The 21102-nt window shown below is 42.8% G+C and overlaps 1 protein-coding gene across 1 annotated transcript in view; it reads left to right on the top strand.

Moving 5' to 3' along the window:
• Window positions 1-595: 595 nt before the first annotated feature.
• The window catches only part of LOC115144709 (phosphatidylinositol 4-phosphate 3-kinase C2 domain-containing subunit alpha-like), a 70956-nt gene continuing 50449 nt past the window's right edge, over window positions 596-21102 (top strand). Inside the window, exons 1-2 of the mRNA XM_029685737.2 lie at window positions 596-672; window positions 9952-11156. Of these exons, the coding sequence (XP_029541597.1) occupies window positions 10041-11156 (1116 nt within the window). The 5' untranslated portion in view covers window positions 596-672; window positions 9952-10040. The remainder of the gene's footprint in view (window positions 673-9951; window positions 11157-21102) is intronic.

The following is a 21102-nucleotide window of genomic DNA, read 5'->3' as shown; positions in this document are numbered from 1 at the left end:
TTGGTCAAGGTGCTGTGAAGCAAGATGTACGTGGCGTTTACAAACCTGGGTAAAGCAAGAGGGCGGAGCCAAAGAGATGCTGAATTGGGACGTGGTCCAACCCATTCCAGTCTCAACTGTTGCCTGTATTTGAGTCATTCTGGGAGTCAAGAATTACAGTAGTAATTTCAATGCAATGCACAGCCCTTAAAATGTAAATGTCTTAGAATTTCTCATGTCGTGTGTCTTGAGGTTAAGATGATACAGCTATTGTTTTATTTTATTTGAATAAGCTGTTCTGTTTGTTGTTTTTCTCATAGTAGTCAACTCTCAAGCTAAGTAAAAACATCTGACTACAAATGGAGCATACAAAATAAAATTACTAGCTGTTCATATTGTTTGTGAACCTGAGGACAGTGACACCAAATAGCCAATCACGCATAAATAAACCAATTATAATCAGAGATTCAGATAACATCAACATTGTCCAAAGATTTTCCAGTATTATTTTTCCTTGTCATCTTTCTGTTTTGTGGCACATGGTGACGCTGTTTCCCAATTTTGTATGATTTTGGTGAAACGTGATCAAACCAAACTACCTCAACAGGAACTGACGTTGTGTCTGCGCGAGCGAGTGGATGGATAAAAATTGCAGCTTCAGAAAAATGGCTACAAACATCGTACTGCTAAAAGGTGAGAAATTATATTTATTTACTGATCATATATGTATGGAAAAGTTAAGATACCGATAATTATATTTGGCCAAAATAGGTCAGGTATTCGGGCTTTGCTCGCACTCAAATTCCTGCGTTTCTTCCTTGTTGTTTAACTTTGTTGGCAGGTCACGGAGTGCTTTAAATTATTGAATCAGTGTTGTGCAAAATTCTGATCAACGAAGATAAACGTTTGACGCCTCCAGAGCACATTATTCCAAGACAAATGGCACGTAGTTATGCCACCGTCGCGTACCAAAATTGATTCGATGTTTAAATTGATTTCTCTCACTCTGTCTGGCTATTTGAAGTTAGTCAATGTAGCCAAACTATATTGACAAGTTTATTCTCTGAATTATCTCGAACTAGTTAATCAACTCTAAATTATTATTTTCAATTTGTGAAATCCTACTTGACACGTGTCCGTATCAAAGTACGAATTGTATTTGTGGCAACAGTAATAGGATCGGCTTCAAAGTTCAGCTCGAGTCAGGTGTTACATTTTTTTTTTAAACTTTATTTACCTAGGCAAGTCCTTTTAACCTTAAGAACAAATTCGTATTTACAATGACGGCCTACAAAAGTCAAAAGGCCTCCTGCTGGGATATATATATATTTGTGTGTAAATATAGGACAAAACACACATCACGACGAGATAACACTACAGCAACTTTAAACATCTGGTAACTGATCGCTGCAGCTGTACATAGCCCATCTATAAATAGCCCATCCAATCTACCTACCTCATCCCCCCACATTGTTTTTATTTACTTTTCTGCTCTTTTGCACACCAGTATTTCTACTTGCACATCATCATCTGCTCATCTGTCACTCCAGTGTTCATTTGCTAAATTTTAATTTCTTTGCTACTATGGCCAATTTATTGCCTTACCACCTCACGCCATTTGCACACACTGTATATAGACTTTCTGTTTTTCAATTGTGTTATTAACTGTACGCTTTTATTCCATGTGTAACTCTGTTTGTGTCGCACTGCTTTGCTTTATCTTGGCCAGGTCAGTTGTAATTGAGAACTTGGTTTCAACTAGCTTACCTGGTTAAATAAAGGTGAAATAAAAATAAATAAAGAGATCTATGACAGCAACACATGACAACACAGCATGACAGCAACATGGCAGAAAGAAATGGTAGCGGTACAGACAACAGCACAAAGGGCAAGAAGGTAGAGACAACAATACATCACACAAAGCAGCCACAACTGTCAGTAAACGTGTCCATGATTGAGTCTTTGAATGAAGACTGTCCAGTTTGAGTTTGTTTGCAGCTGGTTATAGTTGCTAGCTGCAGTGAACCGAAAAGATGTGACCCAGGCATGTGTGTGCTTTGGGGACCTTTAACAGAATGTGACTGGCAGAACGGGTGTTGTATGTGGAGGGTGAGGGCTGCTGTAGATATCTCATATAGGGGGGAGTGAGGTCTAAGAGGGTTTTATAAATAAGCATCAACCAGTGGGTCTTGCGACGGGTATACAGAGATGACCAGTTTACAGAGGAGTATAGAGTGCAGTGATGTGTCCTATAAGGAGCAGGAGGATTTTAAAATTAAAGTCGTTGTTCAACTGCATAGCAAGTATCTTGGTGTTAAAGATGATCATTATGGTTTTGTTAAACTTGGCCTAGTTACAGTAGAACAGTTAGTAATGTTACTACAGAAAGACTGGAGAAGCAGGTGCTCCTTTGATTGTCCAATAACTATTTGTCCAGTCATCAGAAATGTTTCCCAGAAGGAAAGGCAGGATCTGTGTCTAGCTAGTTTTCCATCCAATTGGCGACAGATTTTCATGCGACTATTTAAAATATCTGCATAAAGAAAATATGCACATTTTCCCACCAGTGGTGTTTCCACGCAACAGACTTGTTGTGGATAAAAATCAGTGTATGATGACAGTACACCCACTGTACTTTTTCACTTAAGTCTTCATGTACCGAATACAAATCTAAAGTTCAATGTGTTTCCATCACATCTTCAACTCTACTGATAGTTTTGTCACAAACTGTTGTGTTGAATAGCAAATATGCCTACTCTGACACGTGCTCTCTAGCCAATAGCTTGCAGATACAGTGTGGGTAGGCTAGTCCACATGAGGAGATTATGGATAAGAGCCATTCATATTTTTATTTGTCTAACGGCAGTCAAGCATCGATCATGTCACCAGAATAAGACCCTCGATATTTATTGGAAAAGAGCATCAAGATCACTGTGCACTTTCACCACCCAGTGAAGGTCTTCATAACTTATTTAATCTGTAGCCTAGTAAACGGCTTGTTTTCTCAAGTCATATGGTGGTTACTATATTAATATTTGCGCATAAAGGCATTTCCACCACCATTTATTGCGTAATAAACTGTAAGACACAAAGTTCCCACCGCGTCGAATGAATAAATTGTCTGCATTTATAAAATTGTAGCGAAACTACCGGTTTCCATCACAGTTGTGATATTTATTTATACAGTATGACTTTATTCGAGTAACTGTGGATGGAAACGTTGTTTGTGGCAGAGTTTGCATGTGGGAACCATGAGCATTGAAGTGCACATGAACTGACATTTTGAGTTAGGCTATTGCCACTTTGTTGCATACTTTTACCTCTCAAATCTCATCTATGTCAATAATATGTGACATTGTAGTTGTGTATAGGGTATTGAGACTCTACTTTTAAGCGTGGACTCTAAAGTCATGTCAATGTGTTTCTTTCTTGTTGCACCAGCTCTCTGTTGGACCCAAAGCAGCAGGAAGCTCAGCATTTTAGATTTAGCCCAGCCATCACTGTACAAACTGACCTGGTTACTCATTCCTTTCTTAAAGATGTTGTTTTGTACTTTGATCTGCTGCCCAGTAGATTGTTAGCTTACATTTTTATTAGGCAATTTGAAATGCAAAAGAGGCTATTCTACTCAATCGAGTGAACAAATGATTTCTGGAAGTTCCAAACTCAGAATGTAATTTGGTGTCGTGACCCCTCCATCCTTCATAAATGATTCTAGTCAAACAGACATTTCCCTAGTAGTAGGTAGCTTCGAGTATCGTTTGTCTTTTTAACACGTTTTACTTTAATACGTCATTAGGGAATTTAGCCCAACATCGTTTACACAGATATGTTTTACTTTGAGCCTATTCTCCAACTGCTTTTGAATTTTAATTTCACCCTTTCCCTTTTTAAGTGCTTCTAAAACATGATGCCCATCTCCGGTCAGGAACTTTTGTTCTGTAGGTTTAGCCTGCCTTCCTGCAGCCCCACATAGTAGCCTAATGTGGAGGCTAAATGTAAGAGACATTTGGGTACATTCTGTTATAAACTTTCTTTTTTTTTGCGATTCATGTCCATCCATTTATATTAGAGAATGTCCGATGTGTATTTTTTAGGGGGCTTATCATTGAATTAGAAAATGTTGATGACAATTTTCCAGACAGCCATTTATGCATTACAGCATCAATTTTCATATCGAACAATAAATTGTACTTAGATTGGTAAAAACAAACATAATGGTAATAATTGTTATATGAATGGCAAATCTCTTGATAAACGGGGTAAATTAAGATGGCATTGGCCTACAATACAGGTGAATGCATATTCAATAGGAGTGTGTGCATGCATTGAGTTATTGAGCTTGTTTTGTCTGATCAGTGGAGTCTATGGTGCCACAGATGATAAACAATCTGTTTGCCTTCCATTGGACTTCCATTAGCCTACTAATCAACAACATTTCCATAGCAACATCACTCCAGCATTTCACCCCTGTGTGGAAGGACGTCATATACTGTAGGCACTGCTGTTAGTTTGAGAATATAAAAGAACATCTATTCAATGCAGATGCTTTCAACGTAATGTCCTGACTTGTGCTCATGGATGCTTATTTAGTGGGGGTTTTTCACCTTTATTTAACCAGGTAGGCTAGTTGAGAACAAGTTCTCATTTACAACTGTGACCTGGCCAAGATAAAGCATAGCAGTGTGAACAGACAACACAGAGTTACACATGGAGTAAACAATTAACAAGTCAATAACACAGTAGGGAAAAAAAGAGTCTATATACATTGTGTGCAAAAGGCATGAGGTAGGTGAATAATTAAACATTTTCAGATTACCACTGGAGTGATAAATGATCAGATGGTCATGTACAGGTAGAGATACTGTTGTGCAAAAGAGCAGAAAAGTAAATAAATATAAACAGTAGGGGGATGAGGTAGGTAAATTGGGTGGGCTATTTACCGATAGACAATGTACAGCTGCAGCGATTGGTTAGCTGCTCAGATAGCAGATGTTTGAAGTTGGTGAGGGAGATAAAAGTCTCCAACTTCAGCGATTTTCGCAATTCGTTCCAGTCACCGGCAGCAGAGAACTGGAACGAAAGGCGGCCAAATGAGGTGTTGGCTTTAGGGATGATCAGTGAGATATAGCTGCTGGAGCGCGTGCTACGGGTGGGTGTTGCCATCGTGACCAGTGAATTGAGGCTTTACCTAGCATGGACTTGTAGATGACCTGGAGCCAGTGGGTCTGACAATGAATATGTAGTGAGGGCCAGCCGACTAGAGCATACAGGTCGCAGTGGTGGGTATAAGGTGCTTTAGTAACAAAACGGATGGCACTGTGATAAACTGCATCCAGTTTGCTGAGTAGAATATTGGAAGCTATTTTGTAGATGACATCAATAACACAATAGAAAAATCTATGTACAGTGTGTGCAAATGTAGAAGAGTAGGGAGGTAAGGCAATAAATAGGCCATAGAGGTGAAATCATTACAATTTAGCATTAACACTGGAGTGATAGATGTGCAGATGATGTGCAAGTAGAGATAATTGGGTGCAAAAGAGCAAGAGTGTAAGTAATAATATGGGGATCAGGTAGTTGGGTGTGCTATTTACAGATGGGCTGTGTACAGTGATTGGTAAGCTGCTCAGACTGCTGATGTTTGAAGTTATAGGGAAATCTAAGACTCCAGCTTCAGTGATATTTGCAATTCGTTCCAGTCATTGGCAGCAGAGAAATGGAAGGAAAGGCGGCCAAAGGAAGTTTTGGCTTTGGGAATGACCAGTGAAATATACCTGCTGGAGCACGTGCTACGGGTGGGTGTTGCTATGGTGACCAGTGAGCTGAGATCAAACATAATCTGTGCTCTGGAGAGAGAGTGAGATATCAATCTATATAGATATATGTTTCTGTTAGGACGCATCTCTAAACAACTTGGCTGCCAGGATGAAATGACTGAATTGGCTAGTTCAGCTATCTGTCAAGAAATGGGTGGGTTGAACAGTGTTTTTGGAAAGTATTCAGACCCCTTTTTCCACATTTTGTTATGTTACAGCCTTACTTTAAAATTCCTTTTTATTTTTATTATTCCCTTGTCAATCTACACACAACCTGTTTTTGCTTTGTCATTATGGGGTTTACATTTTTTGCAAATGTATTAAAAATAAACATTACTTTGTTTAAGCACCTTTGGCAGTCTTCTTGGGTATGACGCTACAAGCTTGGCACACATGTATTTGGTGAGTTTCTCACGTTCTTTTCTGCAGAGCCTCTCAAGCTCTGTCAGGTTGGAAGGGGAGTGTTGCTGTACAGCTATTTTCAGTTCTATCCAGAGATGTTAGATCGTGGTCAAGTCCGGGCTCTGGCTGGGCCACTCAGGACATTCAGAGACTTGTCCCCGAAGCCAGTCCTGCGTTGTCTTGGCTCTGTGCTTAGGGTCATTGTCCTGTTGGAAGGTGAACCTTCGCCCGTCTGAAGTCCTGAGCACTCTGGAGCAGGTTTTCATGAAGGATCTCTCTGCACCTTGCTCCGTTCATCTTTCCCTCAATCCTGACTAGTCTCCCTTTCCCTGCCGCTGAAAAACATCCCCACAGCATGATGGTACCACCACCATGCTTCACTGTAGGGATGGTGCAAGGTTTCCTCCAGATATGACATTTTTTCATTCAGAGTTCAATCTTGGTTTCATCAGACCAGAGAATCTTGTTTCTCATGGTCTGAGTCCTTTGGATACCTTTTTGACAAACTCCAAGCAGGCTGTCATGTGCCTTTTTACTAAGGAGTGGCTTCTGTCTGGCCACTCTACCATAATGGCTTGATTGGTGGAGTGCTGCAAACATGGTTGTCCTTCTGGAAGGTTCTTGTGACCATCGGGTTCTTGGTCACCTCCCTGACAAAGGCTCTTCTCCCTCGATTGCTCAGTTTGGCCGGGCGGCCAAGAAGAATCTTGGTTCTAAACTTCTTCTATTTAAGAATGATGGAGGCCAATGTGTTCTTTGGGACATTCAATGCTGCAGAGATGTTTTGATACCCTTCCCCAGATCTGTGCCTCGACATAAGTTGTAGAAACATCTCAAGGATGACCAATGGAAACAGGATGCACCTGAGATCAATTTCGAGTCTCATAGCAAGGGGTCTGAAAACTTAAATGAAATACGTTATTTTTTTTATAAATTTGCAAACATTCCTGAACCTATTCTCGCTTTGTCATTATGGGGTCTTGTGTGTAGATTGCTGTAGGAAAAAAAAAATGTAATCAATTTTTGAACAATGTTGTAACTTAAACAAAATGTGGAAAAAGTCAAAGGTTCTGAATACTCTCCGAATGCACCGTATCTTGATCCTTCTGCTACGATTGGATAGAGCTAGGCTGTAACTGCTCCTTTTCATATCTCTCTCCATCACTCATATCACTTGCTGAAGTTTACTGCTACTATGAGAACTCCCTCAATGGCGATGACTTTTGCTACCAAGCCATAAATGTGCTTAATATCTTGAGAGTGAGGTTAGGGAAGAATATGAAGCGACGATGCATGTTCTGTCTGAATGACTCAAATCTGCCCATAGTTTGAGAAGGGTGAACGCACACACGAGCGCCGATCTTCAGCTTTCTTGGTGCATAAACATGCAGGAAGATTCTTAGGAAGCTAAACCTATTGCTAACTTTTTTATTTAAACCTTTTTAAAACACCGTTCCATATCACACCAATAATGTAATGCGACTACCAACTGTCAATTTCTGGATAAGATTGCAGTTGGTCAGATCAGCACACCAGTGAATAGCTAACGTTGCACCACAAGTCAGATGGCTCGTTGTCGAAAATGATGCATGTTCAAAATGATAACCGGCTAATGTTAGCTAGCTACGTTGGCTATTAGCTCCTATCTGATATCTTAGCTCCATGTGTATCTAGCTAGCTAATATAGCTAGCTAACACAGTTCTTGTGATCTTTGCTAACAGTTCACATAGCTAGCTTGCTATTGCATGCATGTCTGGGTGGGCATGTTGACACAAGCCTTTATTCGTCAATTAACTAAACTAATATTTGCAATAGGAGTTTGGTTTTGGTCACTGGATGATGGGCTAGCTTGTTGCTTGCTGGTGATTGTCTCAGACACTCCTCGGCATTGTGCAGTGCTCGTGGCTCAGGCGGTGAGTGGCAGGTACAATAGCAGCAGCTTTACAATCGGCAAAGACTACAAAAGGACTATCGACCCGATAATTCAGCTTGGCCTATTATCAGTCATTCTGTCATTTATATTGCATATAGTCTTGCATTTGCTCATTCTTCCTCAGTGACCCTTACTTTGAATGGCATTGGCAGTCCTTCTGCAAAGCTACAAGATGAAAAATGTATATAGGCCTGATCCCTTCCTGTAGCCCTTTCAATTCAAACCTCTCCTCGGGGACCCTCAGCCATTCCATATATTTGAACTACTCCAGAGCTAGCACACCTGATTCAACTTGTCAACTAACTGTCAAGCCCTTGATTGGGGTGAGCTATTTTAATGCTACAACAAAACGATCAAATGTTTGAAAACCACTGGCCTAGCCTATAGCATTAACAGATGCCATAGCCCACTGCATCTACTCCAAGTATAGGCTACTTTTTAAAAGGAAGACTGAGGGCAAAACTAAACAAAACTGCATATTCTAGGCTACATGATGTTGAGTCAAAAAAATACAAATCATCCAGTACCACCACTCTGCCTTCCTGTTTTCTTTACCCAGATCAAACTCGGTCGACGTCTGTCTGGCAGAGCTGTCTGTCACAAAGCTGCTAGACAAATGTTTGAGTGCTGCTCCCTCCGCACCGCTGGAATCTCTGCCCAGGATCTGATATTAGTACAGCTGATAAGACACTCTTGGGCCGTAGCATACAAAATGATACAGAGAGAAAGAGACCCGTCTGGCTGCCTTTCATGCCAAATTCCTCATGTACAATGGCGCTAGGCTAGCTGGAGATCCCATGCACAGCTAGCCTTCACCACTATGGGAGGGGAGCTCAGGAAAGGGCTGTGTTGCCTGGGGGGATAACTCTGACTGAGGGCCTGGGTAGTGAGGAGAATAGGAGCGCTGTGTCGTTTTGAGGAACTCAATGAATGCACACGTTGCAGCCAGGGAGATGTTTTTATCACAACACGTAGGCCTGTTAATGTTCTGTACCATACTGCTGAGATTTGTTACAGAAGAGAACAAATACAAAAAACAGGCACTGTAATATCATGGTATTATCATTTAGCCTGTCTATGAAACATTTCATACGACATCATCATTTAACTATCTACCCGTATCATGGTTGTCAATTTTCAGGAAGAAGTAAGCCTCTAACATGGCTATTGCTTGCTGCTGTATGAGACAGACAATCCATTTCAATGAAAAGGGCATGCAGTAGATGTGTTGGCCAGATTCTCAACTCTTCACTCCAATAACACACACAAGCCAAATAACAGTCACTTATGACATTGATCCGTACTGCAGCTACACTCAGTGAAATCAGTAAGAAAGATGGTTTATTTTGAAGCACATTGTACTATAGTGTGAAACCCATGTGACGGTCCTTGTGCTAGTCAGGCGCAGTAAACTTTAACAGGCCTTTTATGGTCTCCACCTTGACCCTGACTGTGCATCATTGTGTATGTGGGGCTGTCAGGGATTTTCTCTCTGCTGTCTCTACATGTTGAAAAACTTCGATACTTCAGGATGTCAGTAAGCCTCTTGCTCTGTTGTTTTTACAAGTCACAGTCAAAGGTCCCGTGTGATTATAGCTGATAAATCTTGGTAATACATTGTTCCCTTACAGCTAGGCTATTTAAAATGTAACGGCATTAGGATCGGCTAGTTTCTTTTGTCTTGCAGACTTTACTATTGGCTATGGAAATGGCTCACTAAATGCAGAACAGATGCCTCTGTCGGACCCTTCGTGGTTGTAGACTGTTCCTGGTGATGTCTGTATTGTGACTTGCTCTCTTTTCTCGTCCTTTCCCAGGTGTTTGAATAAACAAATCTCCCGTCTGACCCATTTGTCACCCGTGCTGACTACAAACTCGACTTACATGGCACCCTCAAATTGACATCATGGCCCAGATATCCAGTGGTAATGGGTTCAAGCTGGACGTGACCCAGCCCATGGGGGTTGTGGGTAAGGAGGAGGCCCTTCGCATGGAAGCGGAGGCCTTAGCGAAACTACAAAGGGAGAAGAGACACACGCTCCCGGCGACCCCCACCACTGCCGCTCCAAGGCCTACTCCTTCCTCCAGCAGCCGACCAGAGAAGGACCTCATAGTCTTCCCCGATGCCAAGAAGCAGGCGGAGAAGGACAAGTTCCAGGACATCGACGTTGACAAGCTGACCAATGAGGAGCTGGAGAAGCTCCTGCTGGACGACAGCTTTGGGGCCAACAGCGGCAAGGCCTCGCGGCCCTCCTCGCTGCTGGGATTCAACCTCAGCGCCTCCTACCCGGGGGGCCAAGCTACCTCTCCCTTCCCCAACGGCCAGTGGACGCCTTCCATCCTCTCCACCCCCTCCGGCTCCGGCGTGTCCACACCAACCCACCATCAGGCTCCCATGTTCCCCTCTGCTCCGTTCCCCAAGCCCCAGACCTGCTCCTTCCAGAATGGCTTTTCTCCAGCCATGCCGCCCTACATGGGCTTGCCTGGCCCGCAGACCTCCTTCATGGCCTTCACTCCTATCCAGCAGCCCGGAGCCATGGTGTTCCATCAGCCCACCGTCACCCCGGAGATGGCCAAGCTCTTCCACAAGATCCACAGCACCTCGGAATACTTGAAGAACGGCAGGTCAGCCAGTACTGACCTGGATGCTGCACCGACCTGTGCCGTGTCGCTGGCGCCCAACCCACCGCCATCTGCCGTGGAACCACTTGCCGTCAGCCGCTTCGAGTGGCTGGACCTGGACCCGCTCAACAGGTGCAAAGCTGAGGGTGATGAGGGCACCTCACCGGCACCAAGCAGCACCGTGACTGTAGTGGGAGGGCCAGCCGGCGGGGACCCCTGGGACGCCGTGCTGCTAGATGAGACTGAGGGAGTGGCTGGCGGCAGCAGTCCACCAACTGAGGTGAAGGGTCATCTCGCAAGTCGCTCTCAGCCTCGGCAGTTGTCGGTAGGGGCGGGGGTCACCAGGAGCCACTCCCTCACCATCCCAGAATCCGCTTCCCAGCACAAGCCAAACAATCAGGTATGTCTAGTACTCTACTTGCATAAGACGATCGTAAAAACTCTGAAACTGAAACCTAATTTTGTCCCTAAAGCAAATACCACTAGCCAAGCAATCAGTAATGGTTGCAATGCCCATTGCCCACACAATGGCTGCGTTTAGACAGGCAGCCCAATTCACTAATTGTGTCTCTTGACCAATCAGATCAGCTCTGAAAAATATCGAATGTGAAAAGGTCTGATGTGATTTGTCGAAAGGCCAATAAGTGGAAAAAAATATCAGAATTGGGCTGACTGTCTAAATGTAGGCCTTGTGACAAGCCAAAACAAATGGGTAAGATTCTAGCACAATAAAATAATTTTAAAGGGGTCAACAAAGCCCAGCCAAAGTCCCACATCATACCAGCACTGCCAAAACATACATTTTGGCTCCCAAAGCATGTAGCCAGGTAGTCTGGTATGGTTGTCCACTCTTTGTGAAGGCTTGACCTCCTATACTTCCACTTTTTTATCCTTTTTGAGAGGAAAGATGCTCTTTCTACTCTAAATCGGTCTCTTTTTAATCAACATTTCTGAGATTTGGGACAGGACCGAAGGCATGTGGCGCAAAATACCATTCGCCTCCATTTTCCTATAAGTGAGCAACCATCTGTCTGACGCATTTGTCAGTGGGTTTGAGCTCAACTGAAGGGAGGCCACAAAACAATTCTAACTTCTCTATATACACAATGACTCGTCTATCACTTTTTATTTACCGTGTCTCTTCCCTTTTAGTCTTTTTTAGTCAGAAAAGAGATTTCGTAATGAGAGAATGAATGAGTAATGAGGAATAAAGGCGTTGCCTGTATGTGTGTGGTGTTCCCAGAAAGCCCACTTCCTGTCTCATTGTGTTTCTCTGTGTCGGAACAGGACAATTGGCTGCTGTTGCATTCTTCCCACAGAAAGACCATAATTTCCGTTCTGCATGAGATGATTGTCTTAAATATAAATGGCGTCATTTGTTTATTTCCCCCACTGTTTCGGAGGTATAGTAAGCAGGACACCTGCTTTGTTTACTGTACATTGACTATGATGGTCCAAAGTAGTGCACTATGAAGTGAATAGGGGGACTTTTGGGATACCACCTTTATGAACCTCTTGATGTCTATTTACCACCACAAACCGATGCTGGCACTAACACCGCACTCAACGAGCTGTATAAGGCCACAATCAAAGAAGAAAATGCTCATCCAGATGTGGTGCTCCTAGTGTCCGGGGATTTTAATGCAGGGAAACTTAAATCCGTTTCAACTTATTTCCACCAGCATGTCTCCTGTGCAACTAGGGAAAAAACTCTAGACCACCTCTACACGCAGAGACTCATACAAATCTCACCCTCCATTTGACAAATCTGACTTACTCCATCCTATTAATTCCTGTTTACAAGTAAAAACTCAAACAGGAAGTACCAGTGATGCGCTCAATATAGAAGTGGTCAAATAACGCAGATGCAAAGCTACAGGACAGTTTCGCTAGCACAGATTGGAATATATGACTAATCCCATGGCATTGAGGAGTTTACCACATAAGTCACCGGCTTCATTCAGTGCATGGATGATGTCGTCCCCACAGTGGCAATACGTACATATCCTAACCAGAAGCCATGGAGTACAGGCAACAGCCTTACTGAGCTAAAGGCTAGAGCTGCCGCTTTCAAGGAGCGGGGCACAAATCTGGACACTTATAAAAATAAATCCTGCTACACCCTCCGACAAACTATCAAACAGGCAAAGCATCAGTACAGGACGCAGATCAAATCCTACTACACTGGCTCTGACGCTCGTCAGATGTGTCAGGGCTTGCAAACTATCACAGACTACAAAGGGAAACCCAGCCACAAGCTGCCCAGTGATGCAAACCTATCAGACAAGCTGAATGCCTTCTCTAAGCTCTCTTCGAGGCAAGGAACACTGAACCTTGCATGAGCGCACCAGCTGTTCCGGACAATGTGAGTAAAACCTTTTAAACAGGGTAACATTCACAAGGCCGCGGGGCCAGACCGATTGCCAGGACGCATACTCCGAGCATGTGCTGACCACCTAGTGCTGACCTTCACTGACATTTTCAACCTCTCCTTGACCCTGTCTGTAATACCCACGTTTTAAGCAGACCACCATAGTCCCAGTGTCCAAGCTTGCCAAGGTTAGTTCCTCAGTGTCCACATAACTAAGGACCTATTATGGTCCAAACACACCAAGACAGTCGTGAAGAGGGCTCGACAACGCCTCTTCCCCCTCTGGAGACTGAAAAGATTTGGCATGTGACCTCAGATCCTCAGTTTGACAGCTGAACCACTGAGAGGATCTTGACTGGATGCATCACTGCTTGGTATGGCACCTGCTCGGCATTTGACGGAAAAGCGTTAGAGGGCAGTGTGTATGGCCCAGTACATCACTGGGGCAGAGCTCCCTGCCATCCAGAACCTCTATACCAGGCGGTGTCAGAGGAAGGCCCTAAATATTGTCAGATTCCGGCCACCCATGTCAGTCTGTTCTCTCTGCTACCACATGGCAAGCGGTAGCAGTCTAAACGTCCCTTTTTCAGGACCCTCTCTTTCAAAGATAATTCGTAAAAATCCAAATTTTTATTTTACCTTTTATTTAACTAGGCAAGTCAGTTAAGAACAAATTCTTATTTTCAATGACGGCCTAGGAACAGTGGGTTAACTGCCTGTTCAGGAGCAGAACGACAGATTTTGTACCTTGTCGGCTCGGGGGTTTGAACTTGCAACCTTCCGGTTACTAGTCCAACGCTCTAACCACTAGGCTACGCTGCCGCCCCAAATAACTTCACAGATCTTCTTTGTAAATGTTTTAAACACTGTTTCCCATGCTTGTTCAATGAACATACACCTGTGGAATGGTTGTTAAGACGCTAACAGCTTACAGACGGTAGGCAATTAAGGTCACAGTTATTAAAACTTAGGACACTAAAGAGGCCTTTCTACTAACTCTGAAAAACACCAAAAGAAAGATGCCACAGTTGACATGAGAAGACGTTTCTTTTTTTTTACGCAGTTAGTACTTCAATCAATCACCTAACCAAACCTACATATTACCTCGATCAATCACTGCAACTATCTCGTGCCCCAGTACACTGACTCAGTACCGTTACTCCTTGTATATAGCTCATTGTTATTTTATTTTGTTACTATTATCTTTTCATCTATTAGTGTGTAAGTAAGCATTTCACTGTAAAGTCTACACTTTTTGTATTCGGCACGTGACAAATACAATTTGATTGAACAAATATCTGTGAAATGTCAGATTTACCTAAAACCCTTTCAATGTGTCTGTCACCAACTGTATACCATTAGTTGAGAACTATGTCCAGTTCACTCTGTCTGTTTTTCTGTGAACGTTTATGGCTGCCTGTCCTATGTCTGTTTTTCTGTGAACGTTTATGGCTGCCTGTCCTATGTCTGTTTTTCTGTGAACGTTTATGGCTGCCTGTCCTATGTCTGTATGTTAAACATACTACAGTTACATAACGTGTTGTCTGGATGTGTGTATTCATGTCGATCTGTACATGCTTTCGCCCTAACAGTGTGTTGCCCTAGTTTGCTAGCCTAGCTGCCAGGCAGCAGTAATGTTGGTATAGCCTAAACGGGGACAAGCCCATACAGCTCCCCACCATGCCCCACTGCAGACTCATCTGACAAGCCCCAGAGCGGCCCAGCGTTGCCATGGCAGCAGGCGCTCTCATGTAGGCCGAGTGTGTAATACTGTGAGAGTGCTGGTGGGCAAAGCACTACTCTCAACCAGCATGGCACAGTGGTGTAGTGTTACCTTCTACAGACCAAGACACCCCTTATCGGTTTCCAGACCCATAGTAATCTGGCCCACAGCCTAGCACAGTCAACTCCCTACTCCAGCCAGAGTGCTATTTTGTTACCTTCCAGATTAACAGGTTGGGTGTAAGGAAGCCTGTTGTTGATAACACTACAAGGGCTGGCATCAAATGTTGCAAAGCAGGTGGAGTTTGTTTCTGTGGTAATGTTTGCTCTTGTATTAAATGAAACAAGTGCGCTTAGTTCAGGAGGTAACGATTGTATTTACATCTGCCTGTTTTTTTTATATATTTTTTTATTTTCTCTCTTTGACAACCTGTGGTAGCTAAGCCCAGGGCCGGGCCCTTGTATTGAAGAACCAAAGTCAAGCAAACAACATCAACTGCTCGAGCAACGGATATGTCTCAGATTTAAAAAAACATTTAGTCAGGCCAGCTCCCCCTGCAGTTTGTTTTGGAAAGCCGAGAGGACTTCCCAGCATGCAGTAAGCCCAGGGGACATCACCATCTGCAACAGAGCACTGAAGTGCACCATAGAGTTCAGTCATTGCGAAGTCAAGACTTTTGTACGCACAGAACGCCTGTGTCGTCACAGCAGAGTACTAGCTAGGACTTGCCTGTTACGACAGGCTATGGTGCTTGTTTCTGTGTGTGGGGACAGTTGATCAATGGGCACAGTTGATGAATGGACACATTTCAGTTGTACAACTGACTAGGTCAGTATATCCCTTTCCCAATATGTAACTTTTTGGGCGACCCGACCGTCATTCTCATTGAAAGGAAGTCTAAGAAGCAGTAGATTGGTGCTGTGTGTATGATTTCTATTGTTCCCATTCTTTAGTTTAAAAAAAAATTTTACTTTCGGTTTTGTACACCAGCTGAAAATACAATATTTTTGGTTATGGGAAAATATATTTCACAGCGGTTTAAATGGCACAATGATTCAGTACACTATACTTGCTTATTTTGTGACATATAAACTGAAATTAGGCTATTAGAATTTTAGAAAGCAGGAAATGGCAGAGCAGTTATGACTAAATGCTAATTCTCATGCTGCATACTGATCTCTTCCATACGCCCTGTGTGGTGGTGTATCGATGGGCCTACAGAGTGACGATGGATACAAGTGAATGGCATCCTCTGAAATAGCTGGTGAAGTCCTAGCTAGACAACAACTGCAACCTTTTGTTGAAAAATTTGATTTCTATAATGCCTCAGTGGAAGTTTAAACTAGAGAGAAATCCCTGACTTCCTCTTTCAAATCAGGAAGTTAAACTTAATTTGGTCAGCTAACCTCACACTCAACGTCAACAAAACTAAGGAGATGATTGTGGACTTCAGGAAACAGCAGAGGGAACACCCCCCTATCCACATCGATGGATCAGTAGTGGAGAGGGTAGCAAGTTTTAAGTTCCTCGGCATACACATCACAGACAAACTGAATTGGTCCACTCACACTGACAGCGTCGTGAAGAAGGCGCAGCAGCGCCTCTTCAACCTCAGGAGGCTGAAGAAATTCGGCTTGTCACCAAAAGCACTCACAAACTTCTACAGATGCACAATCGAGAGCATCCTGGCGGGCTGTATCACCGCCTGGTACGGCAACTGCTCCGCCCTCAACCGTAAGGCTCTCCAGAGGGTAGTGAGGTCTGCACAACGCATCACTGGGGGCAAACTACCTGCCCTCCAGGACACCTACACCACCCGATGTTACAGGAAGGCCATAAAGATCATCAAGGACATCAACCACCCGAACCACTGCCTGTTCACCCCGCTATCATCCAGAAGGCGAGGTCAGTACAGGTGCATCAAAGCTGGGACCGAGAGACTGAAAAACAGCTTCTATCTCAAGGCCATCAGACTGTTAAACAGCCACCACTAACATTGAGTGGCTGCTGCCAACACACTGTCATTGACACTGACCCAACTCCAGCCACTTTAATAATGGGAAATGATGTAAATATATCACTAGCCACTTTAAACAATGCTACCTTATATAATGTTACTTACCCTACATTATTCATCTCATATGCATATGTATATACTGTACTCTAGATCATCGACTGCATTCTTATGTCACTAGCCACTTTGTTTACTTTGTCTACATACTCATCTCATATGTATATACTGTACTCGATACCATCTACTGTATGCTGCTCTGTACCATCACTCATTCATATATCCTTATGTACATATTCCTTATCCCCTTACACTGTGTATAAGACAGTAGTTTTGGAATTGTTAGTTAGATTACTTGTTGGTTATCACTGCATTGTCGGAACTAGAAGCACAAGCATTTCGCTACACTCGCATTAACATCTGCTAACCATGTGTATGTGACAAATAAAATTTGATTTGATTTGGTTCTCTTGACCTAGTTAACCAGGGCCAACCAAGAATGGTGAAGAGGTTGAGGAAAGTACAATGGACTCCTGCCGGTGGAAGTCTATAGTATTACTAAACCACTAATAACCTGGGCTAGTGAAGTAGGTACCATTCTAGGACTGCTACAGGCAGCAAAACTGGACAAGCCTGGGACAATAAAGTGGTTTACTCTTAAGACTGACCTAAGACGGAGGAGCTGTAAAGCAGACTGGACCTGACTCAGAACAGTAGGGTGGACTAAAGCAAACCACATTAGATTAATGATCTGTGAGTCACATGGGCCTTACCCATCCTCTCACTCACTCACTCACTCACTCACTCACTCACTCACTCACTCACTCACTCACCCCTGTCAGACAATGAAACAGAGAATACAAAGACGGGCCTGTCTAACAGCCCGGTGTCTGTCCTGTGGGGGGATGTGAGTGAACACACCGCTCACAATGCCTCATTGGATTATCTTTGCATGTTTGTTTTCAATGAATGGATTGTGTATAAAAACACACACTGCTAATCCCTCACTCCTTTCTTGCCTGGCTAGATGGGATGTACAAGGTGCTTGGTGAGAGCGAGAGATTGGGGTCTCAGCCAAGTCGACGCTACTAGCACACTGCTTTGGAAATGTTTCATTTTAATACTATTTCGGGTCAAAACCATGTTTGTCTCTGTAAAAGTTCTCCGCAACAAATACTTTAAAAAAATTTAAAAAACGTTTTTCAACAGAAAGCTAAAATAAGCATTTTCTTATTGGACAAGTCCAGGTAGTCTTTCCATATTCCAGTCGGTTGTCTTCCGTTTGGCACCTAATGAACACGACCCTGATGCCACTTCTAGGTTCAGTCACATTTCATGTCCGAGTTGTTGGTTTTGCTTGTGTGATGTTTTTAAAAACCGCTGAGCAAAGTGAGCATTATTTTATGAGCTAATCTGCTATATTCTTCACCCGCTGAATGACCAACATGAAGAAGGCAGGCTCTTATGTTGCAGTACAGCATTACCATTGTACTACTCATTTCATCAATTACAGATAGACAGCCATAACATCCTGTTATTATAAACAACGGGAAAGATGGGACCTTCTCTATAAACAAAACTGACATTACCCTGCTGGCCATTAAGTGTGCATGTTTAGATTTTGCATAGATCTCTTAACATGGAAGTGTAGAATCAAATTTTATTTCACATGCTTTGTAGACAACAGCGAGTAGAATGTAGGGAGTAGAAAATAACATGACTATATACAGGAAGTACCAGTACCAAGTCAGTGTGCAGGGGTATGAGGTAATTGTGGTAGCGATGTACTGTACATATAGGTAAGGGTAAAGTTACTAGGCAACAGGATAGATAATAGACAGACAGTAGTAGTAGCAGCAGCGTGTGTGTGTGGGCGCCATCTTAACTATGGTTAAGATGGTGCCCGACAGAGGGGCTCCAATAAAACATTGGAGGTTTCTCTCTTTTTGTTTACCTCAAATGTTCTTAATCAGTTTGTTTTCATACATTACTACATACACCCAGGTATTGGGATACGAAATAAAAACAATGAATTATAATATTTTTATGAAACAATATACAGTGCATTCTGAAATTATTCAGACCCCTTGACTTTTTCTACATTTTGTTACATTACAGCCTTATTCTAAAAAAAATATATATATATATATATATTCCTTCATCAATCTACACACCCCATAATGACAAAGCAAAAACAGGTTTTTAGAAACTGGAAATATCACATTTACGTAAGTATTCAGACTCTTTACTCAGTCCTTTGAAGCACCTTTGGTAGCGATTACATCCTTGAGTCTTCTTGGTTATGATGATACAAGCTTGGCACACCTGTATTTGGGGAGTTTCTCGCTTTCTCTGCAGATCCTCTCAAGCTTTGTCAGGTTGGATAGAGAGCTTTGCTGCACAGCTATTTTCAGAACTCAAATATGTTTGCTCATGTTCAAGTCCGAGCTCTGGCTGGGCCACTCAAGGACATTCAGAGCGATGAAGCCACTCCTGTGTTTGCTTGGCTGTGTGCTTAGGGTCATTGTCCTGTTGGAAAGTGAACCTTCACCCCAGTCTAAGGTCCTGAGTGCTCTGGAGCAGGTTTTAATCAAGGATCTCTCTTATCTTTCCCTCGATCCTGACCAGTCTCCCAGTCCCTGCTGTGAGAAAAATATCCCCACAGCATGATCCTACCACCACCATGCTTCACCGTATGGATGGTGCCAGGTTTCCTCCAGACGTGACGCCTGGCATTCAGGCCAAAGAGTTCAATCTTGGTTTCATCAGACCAGAGAATCTTGTTTCTCATGGTCTGAGAGCCTTTCAGTGCCTCTTGGCAAACTCCAAACAGGCTGTCATGTGCCTTTTGCTGAGAAGTGAATTCCGTCTTGCGACTCTACCATAAATGCCTAATTAGTGGAGTGCTGCAGAAATGATTGTCTTTCTTGAAGGTTCTCCCATCTCCACAGGTGGCCAGCTCTATAAAGAGACTTGGTGGTTCCAAACAGAGGCCACTGTGTTCTTGGCGAACTTCAATGCTGCAGAATTTTTTTTGGTACTCTTCCCCAGATCTGTGCCTCAACACAATCCTGTCTTGGCGCTCTACAGACAATTCCTTCTCATGGCTTGGTTTTTCTGTTTTTAATTACAGTTTCTAAAAGCTGTTTTCATTATGGGACATTGTATGGGGGGGTATTTAATTCATTTTAGAATAAGGCTGTAATGTAACCATGTGGGAAAAGGGGTCTGAATACTTTCTGAATGCACCATGGGCGATAAGATGTTGATTTTAATTTAGAACAACGATAGTGTAATGTTTGTTATGCCTCTTTATCAGAATTGGCGCTCATGTTAATAATTTGACCGTGTGCCTTGCGAATTGATGCCATTCTCTTATGTTTATCTTTTGTAAAAAAGAAGCTGTTACAGGCCTGTTATTGGCTGTAACTCTATCACTAATCAAATGTATTGTAAGGGAAACGAAAATATGCTATGTGTTGCATTAGGCCTTTAGAATAATGCAAAACATATCCTTGACTCAATCAAAGTTGATGAGCAGGAAAGGAACAATGCCAGTCAGGCCCACCTCAACTATGCCTACATTTTAACATTTTATGTTACCTTTATTTAACTAGGCAAGTCAGTTAAGAACAAATTCTTATTTTCAATGACGGCCTAGGAACAGTGGGTTAACAGATGCAGGGAGAGGAGCATCACTTTATCAAATCCTCCTTCAGTCACATGCATGTAAGACATTTTGATTTCTATATAGTATCAGAAAGAGCATGTTCTGCTGGTTCTATGACATTTTATTAGTGTCATATAACTCTCTCAATTGAAGAGGTGCAACTCTATTTCCAAGTGACACTTTTTCCAGGAATATCCGTGCTGTTCATGCATTCAGAACATGACCACTTGCACGGCAGCATTGCTCTGGCTACAAGTAACATAAAAGCAAAAACCAATCACATACAATTAAAATATGCTATTCTGTCATCAATGAATGGGCGATAGACACCTGACAAACTGATAATGGTGCATGTGACTTCAAAGAACTGAATGAGGAAGAGGGTGATTGAATTTGATCTGAATTCTGAGGGTGAAGAGGATGATTGAATTTAGAACAATAGTGTAATGATGAAGAGTCGTGGGCGGTCTTATTTTATTATGAAAGATTGATATGACTCAGGAAATGATATACCATTTATAGACGCTGAGTACAACCATACAATAGCAAGCCCAACCAAACAAATGGATGC

Source organism: Oncorhynchus nerka, linkage group LG17 (assembly GCF_034236695.1).
Source record: "Oncorhynchus nerka isolate Pitt River linkage group LG17, Oner_Uvic_2.0, whole genome shotgun sequence".
NCBI classification, from domain to species: domain Eukaryota; kingdom Metazoa; phylum Chordata; class Actinopteri; order Salmoniformes; family Salmonidae; genus Oncorhynchus; species Oncorhynchus nerka.
This window is presented reverse-complemented; position numbering and strand designations above follow the sequence as displayed.